The sequence below is a fragment of the Rhinopithecus bieti genome, unplaced genomic scaffold, assembly GCF_001698545.2.
Source record: "Rhinopithecus bieti isolate Rb0 unplaced genomic scaffold, ASM169854v2 scaffold_5023, whole genome shotgun sequence".
In the NCBI taxonomy this organism is placed as follows: Eukaryota; Metazoa; Chordata; class Mammalia; order Primates; family Cercopithecidae; genus Rhinopithecus; species Rhinopithecus bieti.
Window position 1 is genome coordinate 2,016,572 of NW_016805223.1, and position 21,308 is coordinate 2,037,879.

The window sequence follows — 21,308 nt, forward strand, 5'->3', positions numbered from 1 at the left end:
TGTTAATCTGATAAGCTTTCCTTCATAGGTTACCTGGTGCTTCTGTATCATAGCTCTTAAGAATCTTTCCTTCGTCTTAACTTTGGATAACCTGATGACAATGTGTCTAGGTGAAGATCTTTTTGCAATGAATTTTCCAGGTGTTCTTTGTGTTTCTTGTATTTGAGTGTCTAGGTCTCTAGCAAGGCCAGGGAAGTTTTCTTCAATACTCCACTGACAGCACTAGACAGATCATCAAGACAGAGCGTCAACAAAGAAACAATGCATTTACACTATACCTTGAGACAAATGGACTTACAGACTTATATATATACAGAACATTACATCCAACACCTGTAGAATACACATTCTATTTAACAGTGCATGGAACTTTCTCCAAAATAGACCATATGATAGGCCATAAAATGAGCCTCAATAAATTTAAGAAAATTGAAATTATATCAAGCACTCTCTCATACCACAGTGGAATGAAGCTAGAAATCAACTCCAAAAGGAACCTTCAGAACCATGCAAATACACGGAAATTAGATAACCTGCTCCTGAATGAGCATTGGGTCAAAAACGAAATCAAATGGAAATTTAAAAATTCTTCGAACTGAACGACAATAATGACAACCTATCAAAACCTCAGGGATACAGCAAAAGCAGTGCTAAGAGGAAAGTTCATAGCCCCAAGCATCTACATCAAAAAGCATTTTCAGTCAAAAAGACTGAAAGAGCACAAATTGACAATCTAAGCGTCATACCTCAAGGAACTAGAGAAACGAGAACAAACCAAATCCAAACCCAGTAGAAGAAAGGAAATTACCAAGATCAGAGCTGAACTAAATGAAACTGAAACAATAAAACAACAGAAAAGATAAATGAAACAGAACACTAGTTCTTTGAAAAGATAAATGCAATTGATAGACCTTTAGCAAGATTAACCAAGAAAAGAACAGAAAATTCAAATAACCTCACTAAGAAAAGAAAACAGGAGATATTACGACTGACATCACTGAAAATAGAAAAGACCATACAAGGCTACTACTAACACCTTGATGCACATAACTAGAAAACCTAGAAGAGTTGGATAAATTCCAGGAAAGATATGATCCTCCTAGTTTAAATCAGGAATAATTAGATACCCTAAACAGACCAATAACAAGCAGTGAGATTTAAATGGTAATTAAAAAATTACCACCACCACCAACAACAAAAATCCAGGACCAGACAGATTCACAGCAGAATTCCACCAGACATTAAAAGAAGAATTGGCACCAATTCTTTTGAAACTATTCTACAAGTCAGGTAAAGAAGGAACCCTTATGAAGCCAGCATAACCCTAATACCAAAACCAGGAAAGGACATAACCAAAAAAGAAAACTACAGACCAATATTCTTGATGACTACTGATATTAAAATCTTTAACAAAATACTAGCTAACCGAATCCAACAACATAAAAAAAGATAATCCACCATGATCAAGTGCATTTAATAGCAGGGATGCAGGAATGGTTTAACATACATAAGTCAATAAACGTAATACACCACATAAACAGAATTAAAACAAAATCACATGATAGACGCAGAAAAAGCATTCGACAAACTCCTGCATTCCTGTATGATTAAAAATCTCAGCAAATCGGCATACAAGGGACATACCCTACGTAATAAAAGCCATCTATGACAAACCTACAGCTAACAGAATACTGAATGGGTAAAAGTTGAAAGCATTCCCTCTGTGAACTGGAACAAGACAAGGATGCCCACTCTCGCCACCACTCTTCAACATGGTACTGGAAGTCCTAGCCATAACAATCAGACACGAGAAAGAAATAAAGTGTATCCAAATCTGTAAAGAGGAAGTCAAACTGTCACTGTTTGCTGATGATATAATCATTTACTTTGAAAACCCTAAGGACTCCTTGGAAAAGCTCCTAGAACTGATAAAAGAATTCAGCAAAGTTTCTGGATACAAAATTAATGTACACAAATTAGTAGCTCTTCTATACACCAACAGCGACCAAACAAAGAATCAAATCAAGAACTCAACTCCTTTTACAATAGCTGCAAATAAATAAATACATAAATACACAAATAAAATAAAATAAAATAACTTAGGAATACATCTAACCAAAGAGTTAAAAGACCTCTAAAGGAAAACTACAAAACACTGCTGAAAGAAATCACAGATGGCACAAACAAATGGAAACACATTCCATGCTCATGGATGGGTAGAGTCAATAGCGTGAAAATGACCATACTGCCAAAAGCAATAAAAAAATTCAATGCAATCCCCATCAAAATACCACCATCATTCTTCACATAATTAGAAAAATCAATTCTAAAATTCATAGGGAACCAAAAAAGAGCTTGTATAGCCAAAGCAAGACTAAGCAAAAAGAACAAACTGGAGACATCATACTACCTGATTTCAAACTATATTCTAAGGTCATAGACACCAAAACAGCCTGGTACTGGTATAAAAGTAGGCACACAGACCAATGGCACAGAATAGAGAACCCAGAAATAAACCCAAACGCAGCCAATTGATCTTTGACAAAGCAAACAAAAACATAAAGTGGGGAAAGGACACCCTTTTCAACAAATGGTGCTGGGATAATTGGCTAGCCACATGTGGGAGAATGAAACCGGATCCTCATCTTTCACCTTATACAAAAATCTACTCAAGATGGATTAAGGACTTAAACCTAAGACTTGAAACTATAAAAGTCCTAAAAGATAATATAAAAAAAATAAACAAAACAAAACCCTTCTAGGCAAGGATTTCATGTCCAAGAAGCCAAAAGCAAATGCAATAAAAATAAATAGCTGGGACCTAATTAAACTAAGAGCTTTTTTTGCACAGCAAAAGGAGCAGTCAGCAGAGTTAACAGATGACCCATAGAGTGGGAGAAAATCTGCACAATCTATACATCTCACCAAGGACTAATATCCAGAATCTACAACAAACTCAAATCAGTAAGAAAAAAACAATCCAATCAAAAAATGGGCTAAGGACACGAATAGACAATTCTCAAAAGAAGATATACAAATGGCCAACAAACATATGAAAAAATGCTCAACTTCACTAATGATCAGGGAGATGCAAATCAAATCCATACTGCAAAACCACCTTACTCCTGCAAGAATGGCCATAATCAAGAAATCAAAATATAGTAGATGTTGGCATGGATGTGATGAACAGGGAAAACTTCTACACTGCTGGTGGAATGTAAACTAGTACAACTACTAAGGAAAGCAGTGTGAAGAGTCCTTAAAGAACTAAAAGTATAACTACCACTTGATCCAGCAATCCCACCACTGGGTATCTACCCAGAGGAAAATAAGTCCTTATATGAAAAAGATACTTGCACATATATATTTATAGCAGCACAATTCACAACAGCAAAATTTTGGAACCAACCCAAATGCCCATCAATCAATGAGTGCATAAAGAAACTGTGGTATATGTATATGATGGAATACTACACAGCCATAAAAACAAATGAATTAACAGCATTTGCAGTGACCTGGATGAGATTGGAGACTATTATTCCAAGTGAAGTAACTCAGGAATGGAAAACCAAACATCATATGTTCTCAATGATATGTGAGAGCTAAGTTATGAGGACGCAAAGGCATAAGAATGACACAGTGGACCTTGGGGACTTGGGGGGAAGAGTGGGAGGGGGGCGAGGGATTAAAGACTACAAATATGGTGCAGTGTATACTGCTCGGGTGATGGGTGTACCAAAATCTCACAAATCACCACTAAAGTACTCATGTAACCAAATACCACCTGTACCCCAACTTATGGAAAAATGAATAATAAATAAAAAAATAAAATACATGGATATATTTGTAACTGAAAAAATTAGTCAAAGTGAAATATATATGTGCAGTATTCAAACACATTTTACTCATAAAGTCAATCTGGTGATTCTGGGATCCACATAAAATCAGTGCGTACAAGTCAAGAGACACATGGTATGTAGTATTCCCACATCACAGAAGCTTGTGGAAAGTTTTGGGAGAGGCCATATGGTTCCTCCCCCATTTACAAGCAGAAATGTGGTTTAACTGCCTCCCAGACAAATTATTATTAACCTTGTCATTTTTTTCCAACAATAACAATCCTTTATATGGTAAAATCTGAATCTGTCCCATTAAACTTGGTTTTATGTTTTCTTTGTTCTAATTAGGGTTGAAGAATATCTTTCCCATTAGAATATACATATATAGGTGGGAAATTTTATATCCTTTCAATTAATAATAGCTCAATTAAATAATTAACCTTTTTCCCCAGAGCTCAGTCTTAGTGGTTATTTCCACTCCACAGTCATTCCCCTACCACCATATTCACCATAAAAATGATAGTCAAATTGAAAGTAATACATTACAGAATATGTGGACTGCCTTGTAACACAGCTGCATTTTGTTGATAAGCTCATTTATTTGAATCTTCTCTTCCCATGTTTCTCAGTTTAATCTGTTGACATATAATCATTGCTAAAGAGCCCAAATGGATAACACTCGTTTTGATTTTATAATAATGTTCTGAAATAATTTATTTTCTAAGTACCTGGGAAAGGTATAATGCATATATGAAGTTCACTATCGATAATATAATCCTTGAAAGATATTCTCCTTTTAATGCATATATACTAAATACACATGGGATATTTATAAAATATTCTACATATTAGAAATGCAAAATGCAAACACAACAGTTAGCATATAAATCAGAGAGCTGAGTCAAAACTAGAAGTAATCTACCAGTGAAATGTGTCTTCATTGGTAGTTATTTATTCCATGTAGATAGTACAGACCTGCATCAAATATTACCTACTGTGCTCCTCAGAACATGCAGTTGTCCATGAGTCTTTAACATAAAATTCTATCCTTTCTTCCCCCACAGGATTAGCAGATAATCAAATGAGCATAACCGAAATAATTTATTACCTAAAGTTAGCTCCCCTCTATTTCTAGTTGTGTTTTTCCCTCTGTATCTTCACAGTGTCCTTTTTCTTCTTCACTCACTGGGGAGGAAGCAATCTTTAAATATCTCTGATATTTCCTTTGCGCTCCCTTCACCTTGGACACATTTTCAGTCTCATATTCACGTGCATACACACATTTTTAGTATCCTATTTAACACAGAGACACATACATCTCAACATCTATCTTTAATTGGTAATATTCAAATTTAATATTTATTTCCAAACATCATTACAGAATAAGTCTTATACCATCCGCTTCCAATTCTCCAATTCCTCAACTGCTCACATCACTTATGTGAAACTGCACTCCCAAAGGGCACAAAGATGCTTACTCTCGGAAGTCGAAGGACTTTCTCTGTCCTTGCTTTTCTTTACCTTTTTGCAGCAGTGTTCCCTGCTCATCAACTTTGCTTTCTATGCCCTGTCACTGTCTTGGCTGCCTTCCTCATTCTAAATTTGAAATGTCGAAATTCCCAAATGTCTGAAACTGACTCTCTTCTCTTTTGTATATTCCCTCCTTTGGTGATGCTACCCACTTATTTGGTACCATTCCCTTTTTTTGCAAATGACTCCCAAGTCTCTATCCCTAACTATGGCCTTCTAACTCCTTCCTTGATAGGAATGTCCCATGAGAAAATGAGAGTAAGCAAATTCTCTCACTCAGAATGTGCTCAGTCTAAACATTTTGTTCTTAGAATAAAGAAAGCCCTCTGATTACAATTTTTATATTTGTGGCATTTCTTTTCTTCCAGGTTACCTAAAATCAAAATTTTGGAACATATATGGTGGCCAACTAATTATCTTATTCACATCTTTTGAAATAATCTATTACTTAATTTATCTTTATGTTCTTTTCCATTCCTCTCCATTTCTGTACTTTAGTTTCACTACCTTATGCCTATACTATTACCATGACCTTTTATTTAGTTTTCCCAAGGCTGTATCTCCCAACTCTATTTCCTCAAACACAATCGACATTTTTCATTTCATCATATAAATGGCCATCCTAAATTACTCTTTTCATTATGTCACTTTGCTTAATAACATTTTAAAATACAAACGCCACATTTTTAGTATGGTATCCACTACCTTTCATCTAGTTTTATGGTAGTTTTCATTTCTATCTTCCCCTATAGCCTTCCTCTCTGTATCCTGCCTCTTGCCCTAGTTCATGTGCATAGTTCTCCCTGCCAGAATTCTCTCCTTGTTATTGCTAAAATCCTTACTTATAGGCATCCTATCATTCCAAGTTTCTCTTAGCTTGTCAACTGTGAGTCAGTGTCTCTTCAGCTCAATCCAGCTGAACGTCGTTTCTCTCTCCTGTGTGCTTTGCTTACACCTAGCTCATATGTCTCACAAAGCATTTATTAGATGCTATTATTTACTGCCCTGATGTTTGAGGATTGGGATTCCCGTGTCCTCTCCTTCACTCCCCCCCCACATTAGATTGTACATTTCTTAAGGACAAGGTTAACATTTCATAACTTTCAAACCCTACTGCATTTAGCACAGTCTTAAATAAAGCTGGAACTTGATAAAAAGTAAGTTGAATAAATTCATACTAAAACAATTACATCCCCCAAATATAAGATGTACAGACCTATCATTGGTAATTACTCTCTTCTAACTCTAGAGTTTACAAAAAGCCAAGTAAAAGCAGGTGACTTTGTACTATGCAAATTTCCCATTCTTCACATTAACCATTTTTTAAAAATCCATAAGTTAATGCAGAATTTGGCTTAATTCCTACAGGAAGAACAAAGCAGTTTCATTTAATATCCCTCTAGTCCTTGAGAGTCAGCATTTTTTGAAGCCCATTAGTGAGAGAGAAGACAGAGAAGACTGTTGTCTATTTAAAGTAACCTCCAAAGAAAGGTCAATTTATTTAAAACAAAACAAAACAAAAAAATTAAAACTAAAAAAAAACTTAAAATGGCAATTTCAGTAAGGAGTTTTCCCATTATAGAAACATGTTTTAATGTATTATAAGGTTTAATTTTAGGACAATCAGCTCCAAAAATCAAGTTAAAAAAAATTAAAATGGTAATGGTGTCATTTTGTAATAAATAGACTTCTCTAACTATGTAGTCTGGTAAACGACAAGTTATTAAACATGTCTGATAAAGAGACAATGCCAGAATCTAAAACTTATTTTGTGCCTGCTAATTTAGACATCTTTCATTATTTTAGTATTTGACCACTGGAATTCTTTGTATGTAAAATGACACAAAAATACAATTAACAATTTCAAAGTAAATTATGTGGAAAATATGGCTTTCATATCATAGAAAAAAATAAAGAAATTCATCATGGGGCATACTGAAGAAATGGAATAGGTATTTTATTAAGAAAGAATATCCCACAGACAGCAAGCTTTTTAATATGACTGTAACAGAGGTTGCAGCTTCATACTTTACTTTGTATAATAGTGATCTGACATGAACATTGGTGAAACATTCACAGAGTCTCTCACATACAGCTACTGATTTTTACCCTCTTAGGGGTACTTAAAAAACAGAAGAAGATGCTTTAGAAGAAAATGTTTAGAAGCAAGTAAGAGTAAGATTAGATTACTGTGTAGGGGAGAAAACTAGAAAAGACAATGGAACTATTTAAACAGACTGGAGTTGAAGTCTGTTAGCTATGCGATCATATAGGCAGGTACCAGATTTATTAAGTTAAAAGCAGAGAAATAACAAAGAATGTTTTTTATGAACAAAGGTAATAAACAGATATGAACAAGATAAATGTTAAATGAATGTTTTAATTCAGATCAGATGTGTCATTGCTAATAAATCATTACACGGGTTATTGTTTAAAAAGGTCTCTTCATTTCAGAACAGAAATTTATATTACTATCTTGTCTGATCTTGGAAGCTAAGCAGGGTTGGTCCTGGTTAGTACTTGGATAGGAGAAATTTATATTACTGCCATGGTTTTTATTTTATCACTGCTTCCTCTGTGCTGTGGTGTTTTACTCACCTAGACCACATACTGTAAGTCAAAACACAATTCTGAAAACAGATTAGGAAAAAATCATATCTGTTGATCCATCAATTGTAGTATCATTTATTCACTGTTAAATGTGAACATTTTATTCTATCCCATCCATTTTAAAAGTATTGTTGCCAGATAGGGAAAGTATCATTTGAATAAACATATTCTGAAAAGCAGTCTGCAGCGGGTTTATGAAGAAACATTTTGAGGGTTCAGCAAAAAATGGTTTTGAGTTGGAGATTAAATATTGATTTTATGATTTGTTTAGTCTTTTAAAATTAACCATTTCACAAATCAGACTCAAATCTTGTAATATTCGAGTGTCTTTCATTTTTTAGTCCAGGTCAGATAGCTCAGGTAGCTCTTCTCTCACTAATGCATTATAACATGTTGAAGATGGCCATTTGACCAACCACTTGACCAAAAATCAACATGACACTCAAGTGACTAGTACTCAAAAAACAATTGCATTTACCTATCATGCATTATGTACATTCATAGCATCTTATTAACGTGAAGGCAATAAAAAAAAAAAGAAAAACAAAAACTCTGATCTCTGCCTTTAATGAAGTTGTAATAATAAGACTTCAAATTCAACCCTTTTCCTAGAAATACTGCACAAAGCTGCCCGACTAGGGCATTTACCAAACTATGCGTAGCGCACGCCACCTGCTTCCCTGCCACAACTCTTAACTCACTTGCGCTGCTCCAGCTTTCTCCAAAGCACTTCTCACTGTTTGATATACTAGCTCCTTCTCCTCAGACTAGATTGTGAGCTCCTAACCATTTTGTTCACTGCTGTATAGCCACTGCCTAAAGTAATACCTGGTACTCTGTAAATATTACTGAATAAATAAATAAAATGACTATCATTATTTAGGTTTTTTTAATTTCTGACTTGCCTTTCCTCTCTAAGATATGGCTGCATTTTTTTTTTTTCCATCAAGCTTTCTGTTTTGCATTCAGTGGCCCGGGTTACAGTGTGATTCCATTTAGTTTTGACAGTGGGTGAGTTATTAAATTCTCAGCCCTTCCAGAGAATAGGGATCACAAAGGTATCTGCGGGTTGTTGTGAGAAATGAATGAAGTACTTAGCAGAGTGTTTGGCACATAATAGTAAGTGCGCAATAAATTTTAGCTGTCATTGTTCTCACCATATGATTATTAAGTTATTTTCTTCTGTTGCAAACTGCTTATAAATTCTTGAAACATCTCATAATTAATGTGACAGGGTTCAGAACAGCCACCCAAAGCATGGTTCCTTACAATACAGAATATTTTAAGCTGAAAAACAACAAAACTGCAGAAGAAGGAAGGTCACTCTATGACCTTCTCCCTCCCTTCTCCAAGGTAGTAGGTGATAAGACCCTCATTAACACCTTGTCTCTGAATACACAGGGAAAAAAAGAAGAAGAACAAACAGGACTTTCTAAGTTCTTCCCAATTTATTACCATGAGATCATAACCTTTTGTCTTCTAATCAGACTTCTGCATGATGTCTATAAAAAATAATTTCCTGAGTCATCATTTCTGAAGGCTCCCATATCAGGTAAAATGTATATTAAATAAATCTGTATGCTTTTCTATTGTTAAATCTGTCTTTTGTTTGGGGTCTCAGCCATAAGCCTTAGGGTGCTCAAGACAAAGATACTTTTTTGCCCCTACAAATAAAACTCGGAGGCGTTGAGATTCAGGGCTAATGTTGCAAGTGGATGAACCTCCTGAAAAGAGAAATAGCTACCTCCCACATAGGTCTCTTTCAGAGAACATTCATCCTCCTCTTTTGTGCTCCCGGAGGACTGTATACACCTCTGTATAAGAATCACTACACTGTATTTGAATTAGATGATTGTGTTCAGTCTTGTCTGCTACACTGTGTGGTCCTTTAGGATATGAAATCTCTGTATCCTACCACAAAGCAGGAACTCTATAGATGAAGAATGCTTGCCCAATGGATGAGTTACTATAAAGAAATGAGACTGATCCCATTATTTGCACTCACATCACATGTGCACTTTCATTACTGTTTCAAAATTGCATTTCCCAATAGATGGTCTTGATGTGAAGAACAGGGTAGAAGATTTTAGTATTGGCGAGAGATGCAGAAGGTATATGAAAATAAAAGCACAATGTGTTGGAGTTCAGAGATGTGTTGCAAATAAAATGTGCTTAGAAGACCAAGACAAAACCAGTTCTTATTTTCTCATAAATGGTTACTCTATTTCAATAGAAGAGATCTAATTCACATCCATCTTTCTTTATGGAAGCATCATTACCCAGAGAAAATTGTAATAAAACATTCTTGATGAAGTTGAAAAGCACAGTTATTAGAAATGAGGGCTGTAGAACAGAAAAGAGGCATATAGCTTGAGGTCTGACTATATACGAGAATCAAAAAATAATAGGTATTTAATGCCACAGCCAAAAAAAACCTTCAAGGAATTGATTTTAAAAATTATGCAAATACAGAGTATTTAGTAGTGCTAAAGCCTGTGTTTAAGTGATAAAAATCTTATGTTGCTTTACACAGGCTAGAAGACAGCAAATCTAACTCTAGAAAAAGAAGCTTGAGGCTGGCAGATTTTACTATTGAATTAAGCTGTTTAGTAGGTATCCAAAATAAGAGATCAAGAGAGACAGGAAGAAAGAAGGAAAGAAAGAAAGAAAAAAAACAAAACACGCTTCTATGTCTTACACCTATCACATGCTTTGAGTCTATCCCTCTGAAAGTGTTTCTCATTAGGAAAGTACTTACATTAGGCCTCAGCCTGGCTGCCAGATCATAATACTTCTCGGCTGCTTCATTGAGGCTAGCCTGTCTGTAAAAGAAATAATAAAATAAAACTATATCATTTATTTTAGAATTACAATTAGGATCACTGTGCAGCAAAATAATGTTAATTAAAAAAAAAAAAATTCTGGTCACACCAAACAATAAATTGCCCAAGCAGAAAAGACTTAAAATTGAGTGTTTGCATTGCACTTGTTATAAATAGTATTTAAGGCATTATATTTAAGGTATTATAAATAGTATCTTAACACATTCCTATTCAGTGGGTGTTGTTATTTCACATTTACATATTAGGAATTAGAAAAGTTATCCTACTTTTCCATGCAAAACTAGGTAATATATTATAGTGGTGGGGTTCTCCAGCATCAACATGAGACCCCAGAAAATCTCAATTTTAAAATAAATTGTCAAAATTAGTAATTACTGCTTTTGTTTTATGAAAACAGTAAAGATCTGCAGGACTTTCAAAATTCTACATCTGTCTATAAAGACACTTTCTTTCCAGTATGGAGGGAACTTTTCACGGTGTGTAGTTAACAGAAAAAAATAAAAAGGCCAGATTATGTCTCCCCTTGGACTTCGGACACCAGGGTCAGCACATGACTTAACCTCAGCTAAATGGATATTCTCGTTACTTAGAACTTTCATTCCTAAGTGACAGAAAGATGAAAGGATGGCCAGAACTCACTTGCAATGGAAGAAGCAATGGGACTATTTACCAGCCAGACTCTTCCTGGAAAGAACCGCTTTTGTATATCTCACTTCTGGGCCACTGGGCTACCTTGTGTCCTGCCAATTTAAGCCTTCCAGCCTACAGTGAATTCTGTAGCTCCCATGGCCTTCAAATAGCTACAGTCAGTTTCTATTGCTCACAGCCAAATCCTGTAAGTAGCGCAACTGACTTGTACAAATAAAATGTGCACTGAAATTTACAGATAGATTTGTTCACTGTCTATTCCTGTGATTCACAGAAAAGACCTAGGTTCACCCAACTCATCACCCAGAAGCAGGGCTCTAAGGAAGTGCAGCCAGTCGTTCTTTAATATACAACATATTTTTTGATTATACCATGCTGCTTCAGAAGACCTTCTAAGATGGCAGGAAATAAGATCTAAGAAGCTTGTGGAGGTTGAGCTGGAATCTGGTGACAATATTTGAAGGGTGCAGAAAAAATGCTACAGGAAAATGCCAAATTCAATTTCAGATGTTGTATATAGCATATCTAGGACGTGACAATAATAGTAAATGGCTGGGGGTCCTGTAGTTAAAATGGAGTGGTGTTCTCTTGAAGCTGTGATGTAAAGAAGCTATTGAGACAAGAAGATGACAGGACAAGGATGAAGAGAACACAAAAATTAACTTTCTCAATTAGAAAAACATATTCAAGTTTTAAAAGAGAAGGTTAACTAGCCTTATCTATAAAGGTGAATTTGTACTTGGTCAAGCCAAATACAAACTATAAAAACATACCCCATGCAACCATATAAATTATGGAAATAACTGAAGATAACATCTCTCTGGAGAGTAGGACATATTTTCTAAGTTTTAAATGAAAATAATTAAAACACTGCTATTTTTTAATAGAGGTTATAAAGAAAGTAAAAACCCTTGACCTAAGGCTCTACTGGACCCATGACATGTTACAATGTGCTGTTGCAATTTATATTCTCATAAATGTTAGAGCTCAATTTCAATATGTCAAGAGAAGTAGGTATGAAACAGTAAAAATTCCCTCACTAGGGTATTTAATAAAGGTTCCCTCCACCAAATTATAGAATCAATTTGGTACAGACTCATTTGGAAATCTGAACCAGAATTCATTAGGTCATGCCCTGGAAAGGTTTTCTCCAGAGGAAAATAAAAGGCATGCAGGTAGGAAATTGGAGCAACTTAATACTACAAAGAACTCAGTTACTTTGAAGTGAGATCAACCGACAGATGCCCAACATGGAAAATATAGCTACCATTAATATTCATCTTTATGGACATTTAATCATGAGGTAGATAAGGATCAAAAGAGAAACTGGGGAATCCATCAGATAGAATGCCTTGAAAATAATAATAAACTCAATTTTTAAAAGGTTTTACTGCCCCCCAAAAATGGTTATTAGTTTTTAAAGTCTTCATATTATTCGGTGCTTTAGTTCTCAAAGGAAATATCTAGGTTAGAAAACTTAATTTCTTAAGCTAGAAGTAGAATTGATGAAATTCTGATGAGGTGGGAAAAAAAAAACCCACTAGGATTTATTATATATGTCATACAACTATGCAAATTAATTTTTACTCTAGGACCTTGCTTCTAATATTAAATAGTCTTTACAAACTACTAATCAGCAGGCATTTATGGCAGAACATGGAAAACTGTAGGGAAAAGAATATGTCAGTTGCATCCACGGAATGCTCATTTATATCCTCATTTTATTCTCTAGACAAAAGAGAATAACTCATGAGGAAGTGTTCAATGTCCATTTTACAGTGTTTGCTGTATTTCATACACGGCTCTGCACAGAGCATCCTGGGAGTACTTAATAAATCTTAATTGTAGAGATGATGGAATCATTAATCAACATTTGAAAAAGTAAAGATTTAGCAGTATTCTGCCAGTTGCTTAGAGATTCTACTAAATATTGTCAAGAATTTCAACGATAAGATTGTTAGGGACTGGTCGCAGGACTCAGGTTCCCAAGACTATTAAAGCAGATGAAAAAATAACACTTCCTGCATAGTCGTATCCTTTCTTCCTTCCCTATTTCTTTTCTGGGACAGAAAATTTCTAAATCCTCTATCCAGGAATTGATTATTTCATATACCAGTTACAATACCACCCTGAAGCAGTTATTATTATTTACCACATTTTAAAGATGAGGATAATGCAAAAACAGTGCCAGATATTTACTTTCTTACTTCCTGAAATATCTCATTTTTAAAAGCTCACAATTAGATATAGTGGAAACTTTTCCCAAGTGTCCAAGTATTAAGAGAAGGCTTTGAAGGTGGGTGAAGAGGAAAGCAGTGGCTCTGCAAGAAATCTTGCAGGCCAGATGTAAACAACTTTGCATTCTGACCAAAACATACTTTACAAAGCCAGAAACAAGGTGGTGAGAAGGAAAAATCATTCATACCAGGAATCCACAACGGATCCAGATGGGCAACTTGCTCCATTTAACATGCCACCCTAGGAGTCAACATTGTTATGTCACATATCTAGAGCATTAAAGATTTAATCCCTATGCCAACAATAGACAATATCTGGAGACTCAGATGGAGGCTCCTTTCTCATTACCAACTCCTACCTATCATAGCTGTTGGGCCCTCCCACTCTTCACATTACCTCTGGTCTCTCAGGGCCAGGAAGGGTGAGGAAGAAGAAAAAGTCCACATAGCATTTGTGAACTGGACTAGGAAGTAAACCCTGAATTTCCAAGAAATCACTGGAGTGAGCTGGTTATATTTTAAGTCTTTAGGTTCAGAGTTTTTTGTTCTGTTGGTTGGTTTTGCTTTTGCCATCAGTAAAATACAGTCTCAGATCGAAAGCAAACAGACAATAACAAAACTCACAAACACATTTCATCATTTGTGTACTGCAAAATTCCATTTTTGTACATGAGACTATAAAATCTGCATCTGTTAAATATACATATTTCTTATACCTAATTCCACTCTCTGGTGTTATTTTAGAAAAGTATACTTTGGAACACATGTTTACGGCCCAATAGTCTTATAAAGAAAGATGTATAAGAGAAATTTGGGAATCAATAATGTAATGGAATAACAACTTAATATACCCTATGAAATGTCTGAAGTGAATTTGATTAAAAGAACCACTTACAATTACCCACATTTTTATGTATTCTGTGCAAATTATAAAATCGCTAAATTTAAAATGTCTTCTTTGGAAATATAAATAATAAAACTCTAGTGGCATTTAGATGTAAAACTCTCTTTAACTACAATTATTAATAGTTGTGAATTGCCAATATGAATTAAAATTAATATAAAACTACTGATACGTACAAAAGATAATATTTCAGTAAAGTCTTGGTAGTGATTTTCAAGAATAGCTTATGAGCATTTTTTTTTTTTTTTTTAACTGGAGATTGTTGTTCATGTAACATAAAAACAGAGGAAAATAGCTGGGTTTTCCTGGATTCTTGCCAGGCTCTGATGCTTAGTTTTGAGTTACTCAAAGCAGCACTAAATTTTAATTCTAGTTGATATGTTATACAGTAGGAACAGAAGTAGAACTGAAATAATCGAAGACATAAAAATGTACGGAAGATCTTAAAATAGTGAAACCAGAGTCATACATACATAAAAACAATGGAGCAGAAAAGATCCTTGCAATGAAACTTGTACAAGAAATTGTTTATGACTATTAAGCCTTCTTAGACGAAAACTTCTCTGTCAGGATACCAAAAATGGCTTCATGACCTGTAAGTATCTCCACCTGAATTCTAAATGAAAAGACTAGAGTGGTAAAGAAAAAAAGTAGCAATAAGAGGAAAAAACTATGCTGACAATATAATTTTTAAAAAGGTCCCTCTGAGAAATTCCTTGATGTCCCATGACAGTTTAAGGCTATTCTTTCACAGCCTCAAACTGTTCAGGGGCTGGAAAGGGCAGAGTTAAACCTGTATCTAGAAAGATTATATAATGATGTGTAGTGGAAAAAATTAAAAGAGAGGGTATTGTGTATTGGCAATGTCAACTGTTATATTCACATGTAGTAAATTACCACTTATGTTCAAGGCGTAATGTTTGGATGAGGAGAAGGAATTGAGACGGGTGAAAGAGAAACAGCAGAATAGAACTTGCTTGTGGTGGTCCAAGAATCAACATCCTAAGCTCATCCTGGGATTTATTAGAAGCGTAAAATCACAGGTACTACCCCAACTTACTAAATCATAGCATGCACTTTAACAACATCCCCAGGTGCTCACATGCACATTAATACTGGAAAGAAACAGGGTTGACAGATGCCACCTTCAACCTCATTTGCCACCCCACTTCGCTCTGAAGACCCTATGGTCCATTACAACATGGTTGAAATAAGAGCTGCATGATTGTAAATTGGAAGTAAAATATACCTAATAATTGGAAAATCCAGTGACTTTCTAGTGGTTTTGGTAAGTTTGGAAGTGATAAGGAAGAAAATATATGGCTCAGAGGGTGTTGGAAATATATACATACATCCCCAAGATACACACACACCTACACACACACACACACACACACAATCTGATTTGTGAAAATAATTTGATTCTGTTTTCTTCTCATTCAAGAATTTAAATTTTATGTGACTTCCAGTAGAATGTATGAAGAAGTTAGCATCTGTAAATTTTATGTTTTCAATATGTTGATTACATAATATTGTGTGATTTGAATATAAAAATTAAAAGATAATGATTCTTTCTTGTATATTCACTCTGCTCTCTAGAAATTAGGGAAGAAATTAGAACCAGTCGGTATGGTGGAGTTTTGCTATTTTTACTACTACCTTTTATTTAACACTACCTTTGGGGCAGAGTGATAGTTTCCACCCTTAGGCCTAGAAAAAAGGAAAGTGCACACATCTCAGCTGCATATGTGACCCACATCAGAGACTATATCATGATTATGCTTCTAAAAATGTAATATCCCTTTGAGAATACAAAGTTGGAGTTCTCTCTCCAATGGCCCTGTCTACTTTATAAAATTTATTACAAAAGTATAATTTAATACTATTGGAAAGACCTAACTACTAAGCATTTATTTGCACATTTGACAATCTGTTATTCTGTAAATTATTTTCTATATCAATAAAGTCGAGAATCATAGCATCTAAGCCATCAGTCAGGTGTAAAGTACGAGGGAGCCAATGTGACACAGTGAAAACAATATCATACTACATTAAGCCTTAACCCCTGCTTTACCAATGGTAAATACAGAGAAGAGTATTGACTTTGAGTCTCAGTATGCTCATCTGTAAGATGGGAAGGTTTATTAACATTTACTTCACAGATGTAACTTAGAAATAAGAGAATGACAGACATAAAATGCAAAGTATAGTGTCAGGCAGACAGAAGACGTTTGAATAAATGCTACTTCTATCCCTTACCCTGTAAGCAGTAGATTAAACACACACACACACACACACACACACACACACACACACACACACCCATTCCACTAGAGCCTATGAATGCTGTAAACCATGTAAAGTTTGTTATTAGTGCCTCTATATTTCCTCTCAAATAACAAATATCTTCATGTTATCTTCAGCTTCCAGTTCTTCAGAAAAGTTGAATAAATCCATTCACAGAAAATGTTTCTAATAGAATAACTGATTCAATAAGTTTCTTCTCATAACGCTATAGATATAACTCTACTGTGTTCTAGCATCATAAATTCCTTTATTTTCCTTTAATGATAACCAATCTGATTTTTAATGCTGTCACCTGGAAGCATCTAGTAACTTTTCATTTTGTTTGAAGTACTAAAAATGTCACCATGTATTGTCAACATTCTTTATGTGAGGCCACTCAACATTTGTGATCACCTCCCCTATGAATACACTTGGTAATCAGCCAGAACAAGGATCTCACATTCCTAAGCAAGGTAGAAGCTAGAAATTCACTCATCTTCTAACTTTCGTCTAGCACAGGACTCAGTTTCTACCCATCAGATGCAATCTCAAGAGAATGGAATTCAGAGTTAAGTATAATGGGAAGCAGCTAGGCCCAGGAGAATCATCTTCTAATAAATGCTGGGTTGGCCGGGCGCGGTGGCTCAAGCCTGTAATCCCAGCACTTTGGGAGGCCGAGACGGGCGGATCACAAGGTCAGGAGATTGAGACCACCCTGGCTAATACGGTGAAACCCCGTCTCTACTAAAGAATACAAAAAACTAGCCGGGCGACGAGGCGGGCGCCTGTAGTCCCAGCTACTTGGGAGGCGGAGGCAGGAGAATGGAGTAAACCTGGGAGGCGGAGCTTGCAGTGAGCTGAGATCCGGCCACCGCACTCCAGCCTGGGCGACAGAGCCAGACTCCGTCTCAAAAAAAAAAAAAAAAAATGCTGGGTTCCTTGTGGGTGATAGTGGCACAGCTCCTGCACTGTAAAAGCTGCTGAGCCCAAGGGAATTCTGGGTGTTTGGGAATTATTCTTAGTTGTGTACAGTAGAGCTCCCAACCCCACTGGTAGAGTCTGTAGGTTATAGAACACTCTTTAAAAAATCTTGTTGCTGTACAAACTAGCAAGAATGATTCTTTAGTACACAACTAAAAGCTGGTCTCTACATGACAACAGTTTAAAAACAAACCTATTTTCATTGATTTTGCCTTCATTACGATGAATGAAGATCATCCTATTTTGGAAATTTTCTCTATCTCTTGATAATCTCTACTCTATGCTCTTTTTCAGAAATTTCTGTTCTTATTAATATTTCTATATACACAAATAAAATTATATATAGCATATATAATATATAAAACTACATGCACACATATACAGTATATAGATATATGTGCATATTTGTACATAAATAAAACTAACATATTATGTATACAATATATGTATATAAATGACTATAATTATATACACATGTATAATTATGAGCATATATAGTATGCAGAACTATACAAACATATATATAATTACAAATGTAATTACTTATAATTATGCATGTGAGTTCCCAATCTATCCTCCAATCATCTGTTCACTCACCATTTTCATGTTTTTAGTATTTTCCACCAATTTCTGAGGAAATATTTATAGCTTCTATTTAAATTATTAGTCTATTAGTTGTATACTACCTACATTGCTGTTATACATTCAGAGACTCTATTAATCTCTTAGTAATCTTTTCCCAACATTATAGTGCTCCACTTTCTACTTACCTATTTCTTTGCACAGATACATTTTGTATCAGCTAAGTTGGGTTATACTTTGGGAATAAACATCTTCTAAGTCTCACTGAATTAAGACAACAAAGTTTACTTCTCACTCATTGAACCTATCCAACGCAGGTGAGGAGGGAGGTTTGTCTCTCTTTGGTCACTTAGGGATCTACATTTCCACAATTTCTAAGTCAGAGAAAGGGAAAAGCACTCAGTCTTAGAGCTTTGGCTCAAATGTGCCATATATTACATTCACACACATTCAATGACAAATAAGAGGCATGCAGGACTTCAGCTTCAAGGAAGGCAGGAAAGTGCAATACTACTGTGATTCTCTAAAACAAAGGACCTTGCAATAGTTTGCTGAGAATGATGGTTTCCCGCTTCATCCATGTCCCTACAAAGGACATGAACTCATCCTTTTTTATGGCTACATAGTATTCCATGGTGTATATGTGCCACATTTTCTTAATCCAGTCTATCATTGATGGACATTTGGGTTGGTTTCAAGTCTTTGCTATTGTACCCTAGAACTTCAAGTATAATAATAATAATAATAATAATAATAATAATATCATTAAATAAATAAATACAACAAAACAAAGGGCCAAGCAAACTTGTTAAATGACATTAATACTACTTCCACCACAAAGTGTTCTTGTGAAGCACTTTGATGACAGGAATTTAGAGACCCTCTAAGAGGCTCTTATGTTTTTAATGTAAACCTGCTTCACTGAGGCCCTTTATTTTGATACCTCTGACTTGTCATTCTTATCTGAACTGCCAAATTGAGTAATATATTTCAAAACTTTATATTAGCTTATTCTACAGAGAAAGATCTTTGTTCACTTCTGGTAGCTGGAATGGATCTACTGGAAATTTCTCAAATTTCAGGCCTCTTGAAGTTCCCAATAAGATAAAGATTTGCCCCTTGATGGCTGGCCTGAGGATCTCACTTCTTCCAATCTCATTTCATTCAGATGGAATGATCATTTTTTTTTCTTTTTGCTACATTTGTAATGAGCAGCTCCTGCTCCCCCTCCCCCCATTTATAGATTCTTTTGGTCATTACATTGGAGATTTGCCAAGAAAAGGGAAGTTAAATCAGTATGTTCAAACCTTATCTTGAACTATAACTTTTCCCTAAATTGCTGATTTTTATCCAGCTAACAAAGTGAGACACAACCAGGAGACACCCACTCTTTCTCTCACACCCAAATGGTCACCAAATCCTGTCAATTTTGTCTCCTAAACATCTCTCAAAAGAACAGAGTTCTTGAGAAAATAATATCAAACTTAATTTAGAACTATGTGGCATCACCCCCAGGAGAAAATTTACATGTAACATTAAATAAGCAAAATTTTGACAACTAGCCATTTTGACAAAAGTATATTCAAGGGGAAACCAATAACCCTTCTTATTCCTTTAGGCACACAAAGCCCTGAATGTTCTCAACTATTAAGAAAAGAGACTGATATTCAGCTTGACAGCAAGCACTCCAGAAATGCTTGAATTTGACAGAGGTGAAAAACAGAAAAGCTAAGTAAAAACATTCATGAAGACTGCCATCCAGTTGAGTAGGAGAATGTCAGGCTGCTGTGGTCACTCTTGCAGTCAATATAGGAGGGCACCGACTGACTGCAACTTAATGAGGGATGTAGACCAGAGAAAGCTGGAGAGGATGTTCTGAAAATAAATCCTAAAGATTTTCTCACTGCCAATATATAACAAAAATTTTCCACTGGTTTCTAGCACTAAGACAACTAAGAAAAAATCATAACTGATGTCTTTAACAAGGACTTTTTTTTTCTTTTGTAATATACTTATAATGGGTTTCTATTGGTAGACCTTGAATTTCAGACATGGATTTAATATGTAGCAAAATGCCTTGTTGATAAAAGTATCTGTTATTATCAAGATGAATTTGCCTGCGTGTATTCCTGCTTTCCCATTCTTGCGAATTGTTTACTGTTGCTGAAAGCATAGTGTTTTATTCATGAGGAACCAAAAGTCCTTATCTCTGTAACAATATCTAAACTTGTCACACAAATTGAGGTGTCTTTTAAAAATTATCTTTGCATTGAAGGTTCTTGCAGATTGGTTACAGTTTATTTTATGAATATACCAACAGTCAATTGAATCCTGATTTCCCTTTGTAGGTGTCAGCTTTCTTGAGTTCATCACAAAACAAGTACCTTAGGGATGCTAACATTAATGTTGAATTGAGGGCATTCAACTAAAATGTCCCTGTATTATTTTTTTACAACTACAGGTGAATCTACAATCATCTTAAAAGCTAAAAAAAAAATCCTTCTACTTTTACAAATGTCCTCATTTTAAAACCATCCAATTGTGAATCAACTATTCTGTTATTATTCGTCCCCTGTAAGAGTAATCTACATAATTACAAATCTATTCCTGGAAGCCAAGTGCAGAGACCACAGTATAGAAGTCATTTACTGAAGCATTTAGGTGGGGATTTAATAAACTAGCATTCAAGTAAAAATATGGGAGGAGTTATATGTACACACACACATATATATATATAACATGACAAATGATGCTTTTTAAACAACTATATAAATCATTTGATTAAAAGCAGTTAAAACATCCTCCTATAATCTAAAGAACCATTTATGGATGCACTTTCTTTATATTC

General features: G+C 35.0%; 1 protein-coding gene across 6 annotated transcripts in view; it reads right to left on the minus strand.

The window, feature by feature from the left end:
* The window catches only part of TMTC2 (transmembrane O-mannosyltransferase targeting cadherins 2), a 466,566-nt gene that overhangs the window by 66,865 nt on the left and 378,393 nt on the right, over positions 1-21,308 (minus strand). For all 6 annotated transcript variants that reach the window (XM_017871703.1, XM_017871700.1, XM_017871704.1 and 3 more), the window contains one exon: positions 10,738-10,801. In XM_017871703.1, coding sequence (XP_017727192.1) covers positions 10,738-10,801 — 64 coding nt within the window. The remainder of the gene's footprint in view (positions 1-10,737; positions 10,802-21,308) is intronic.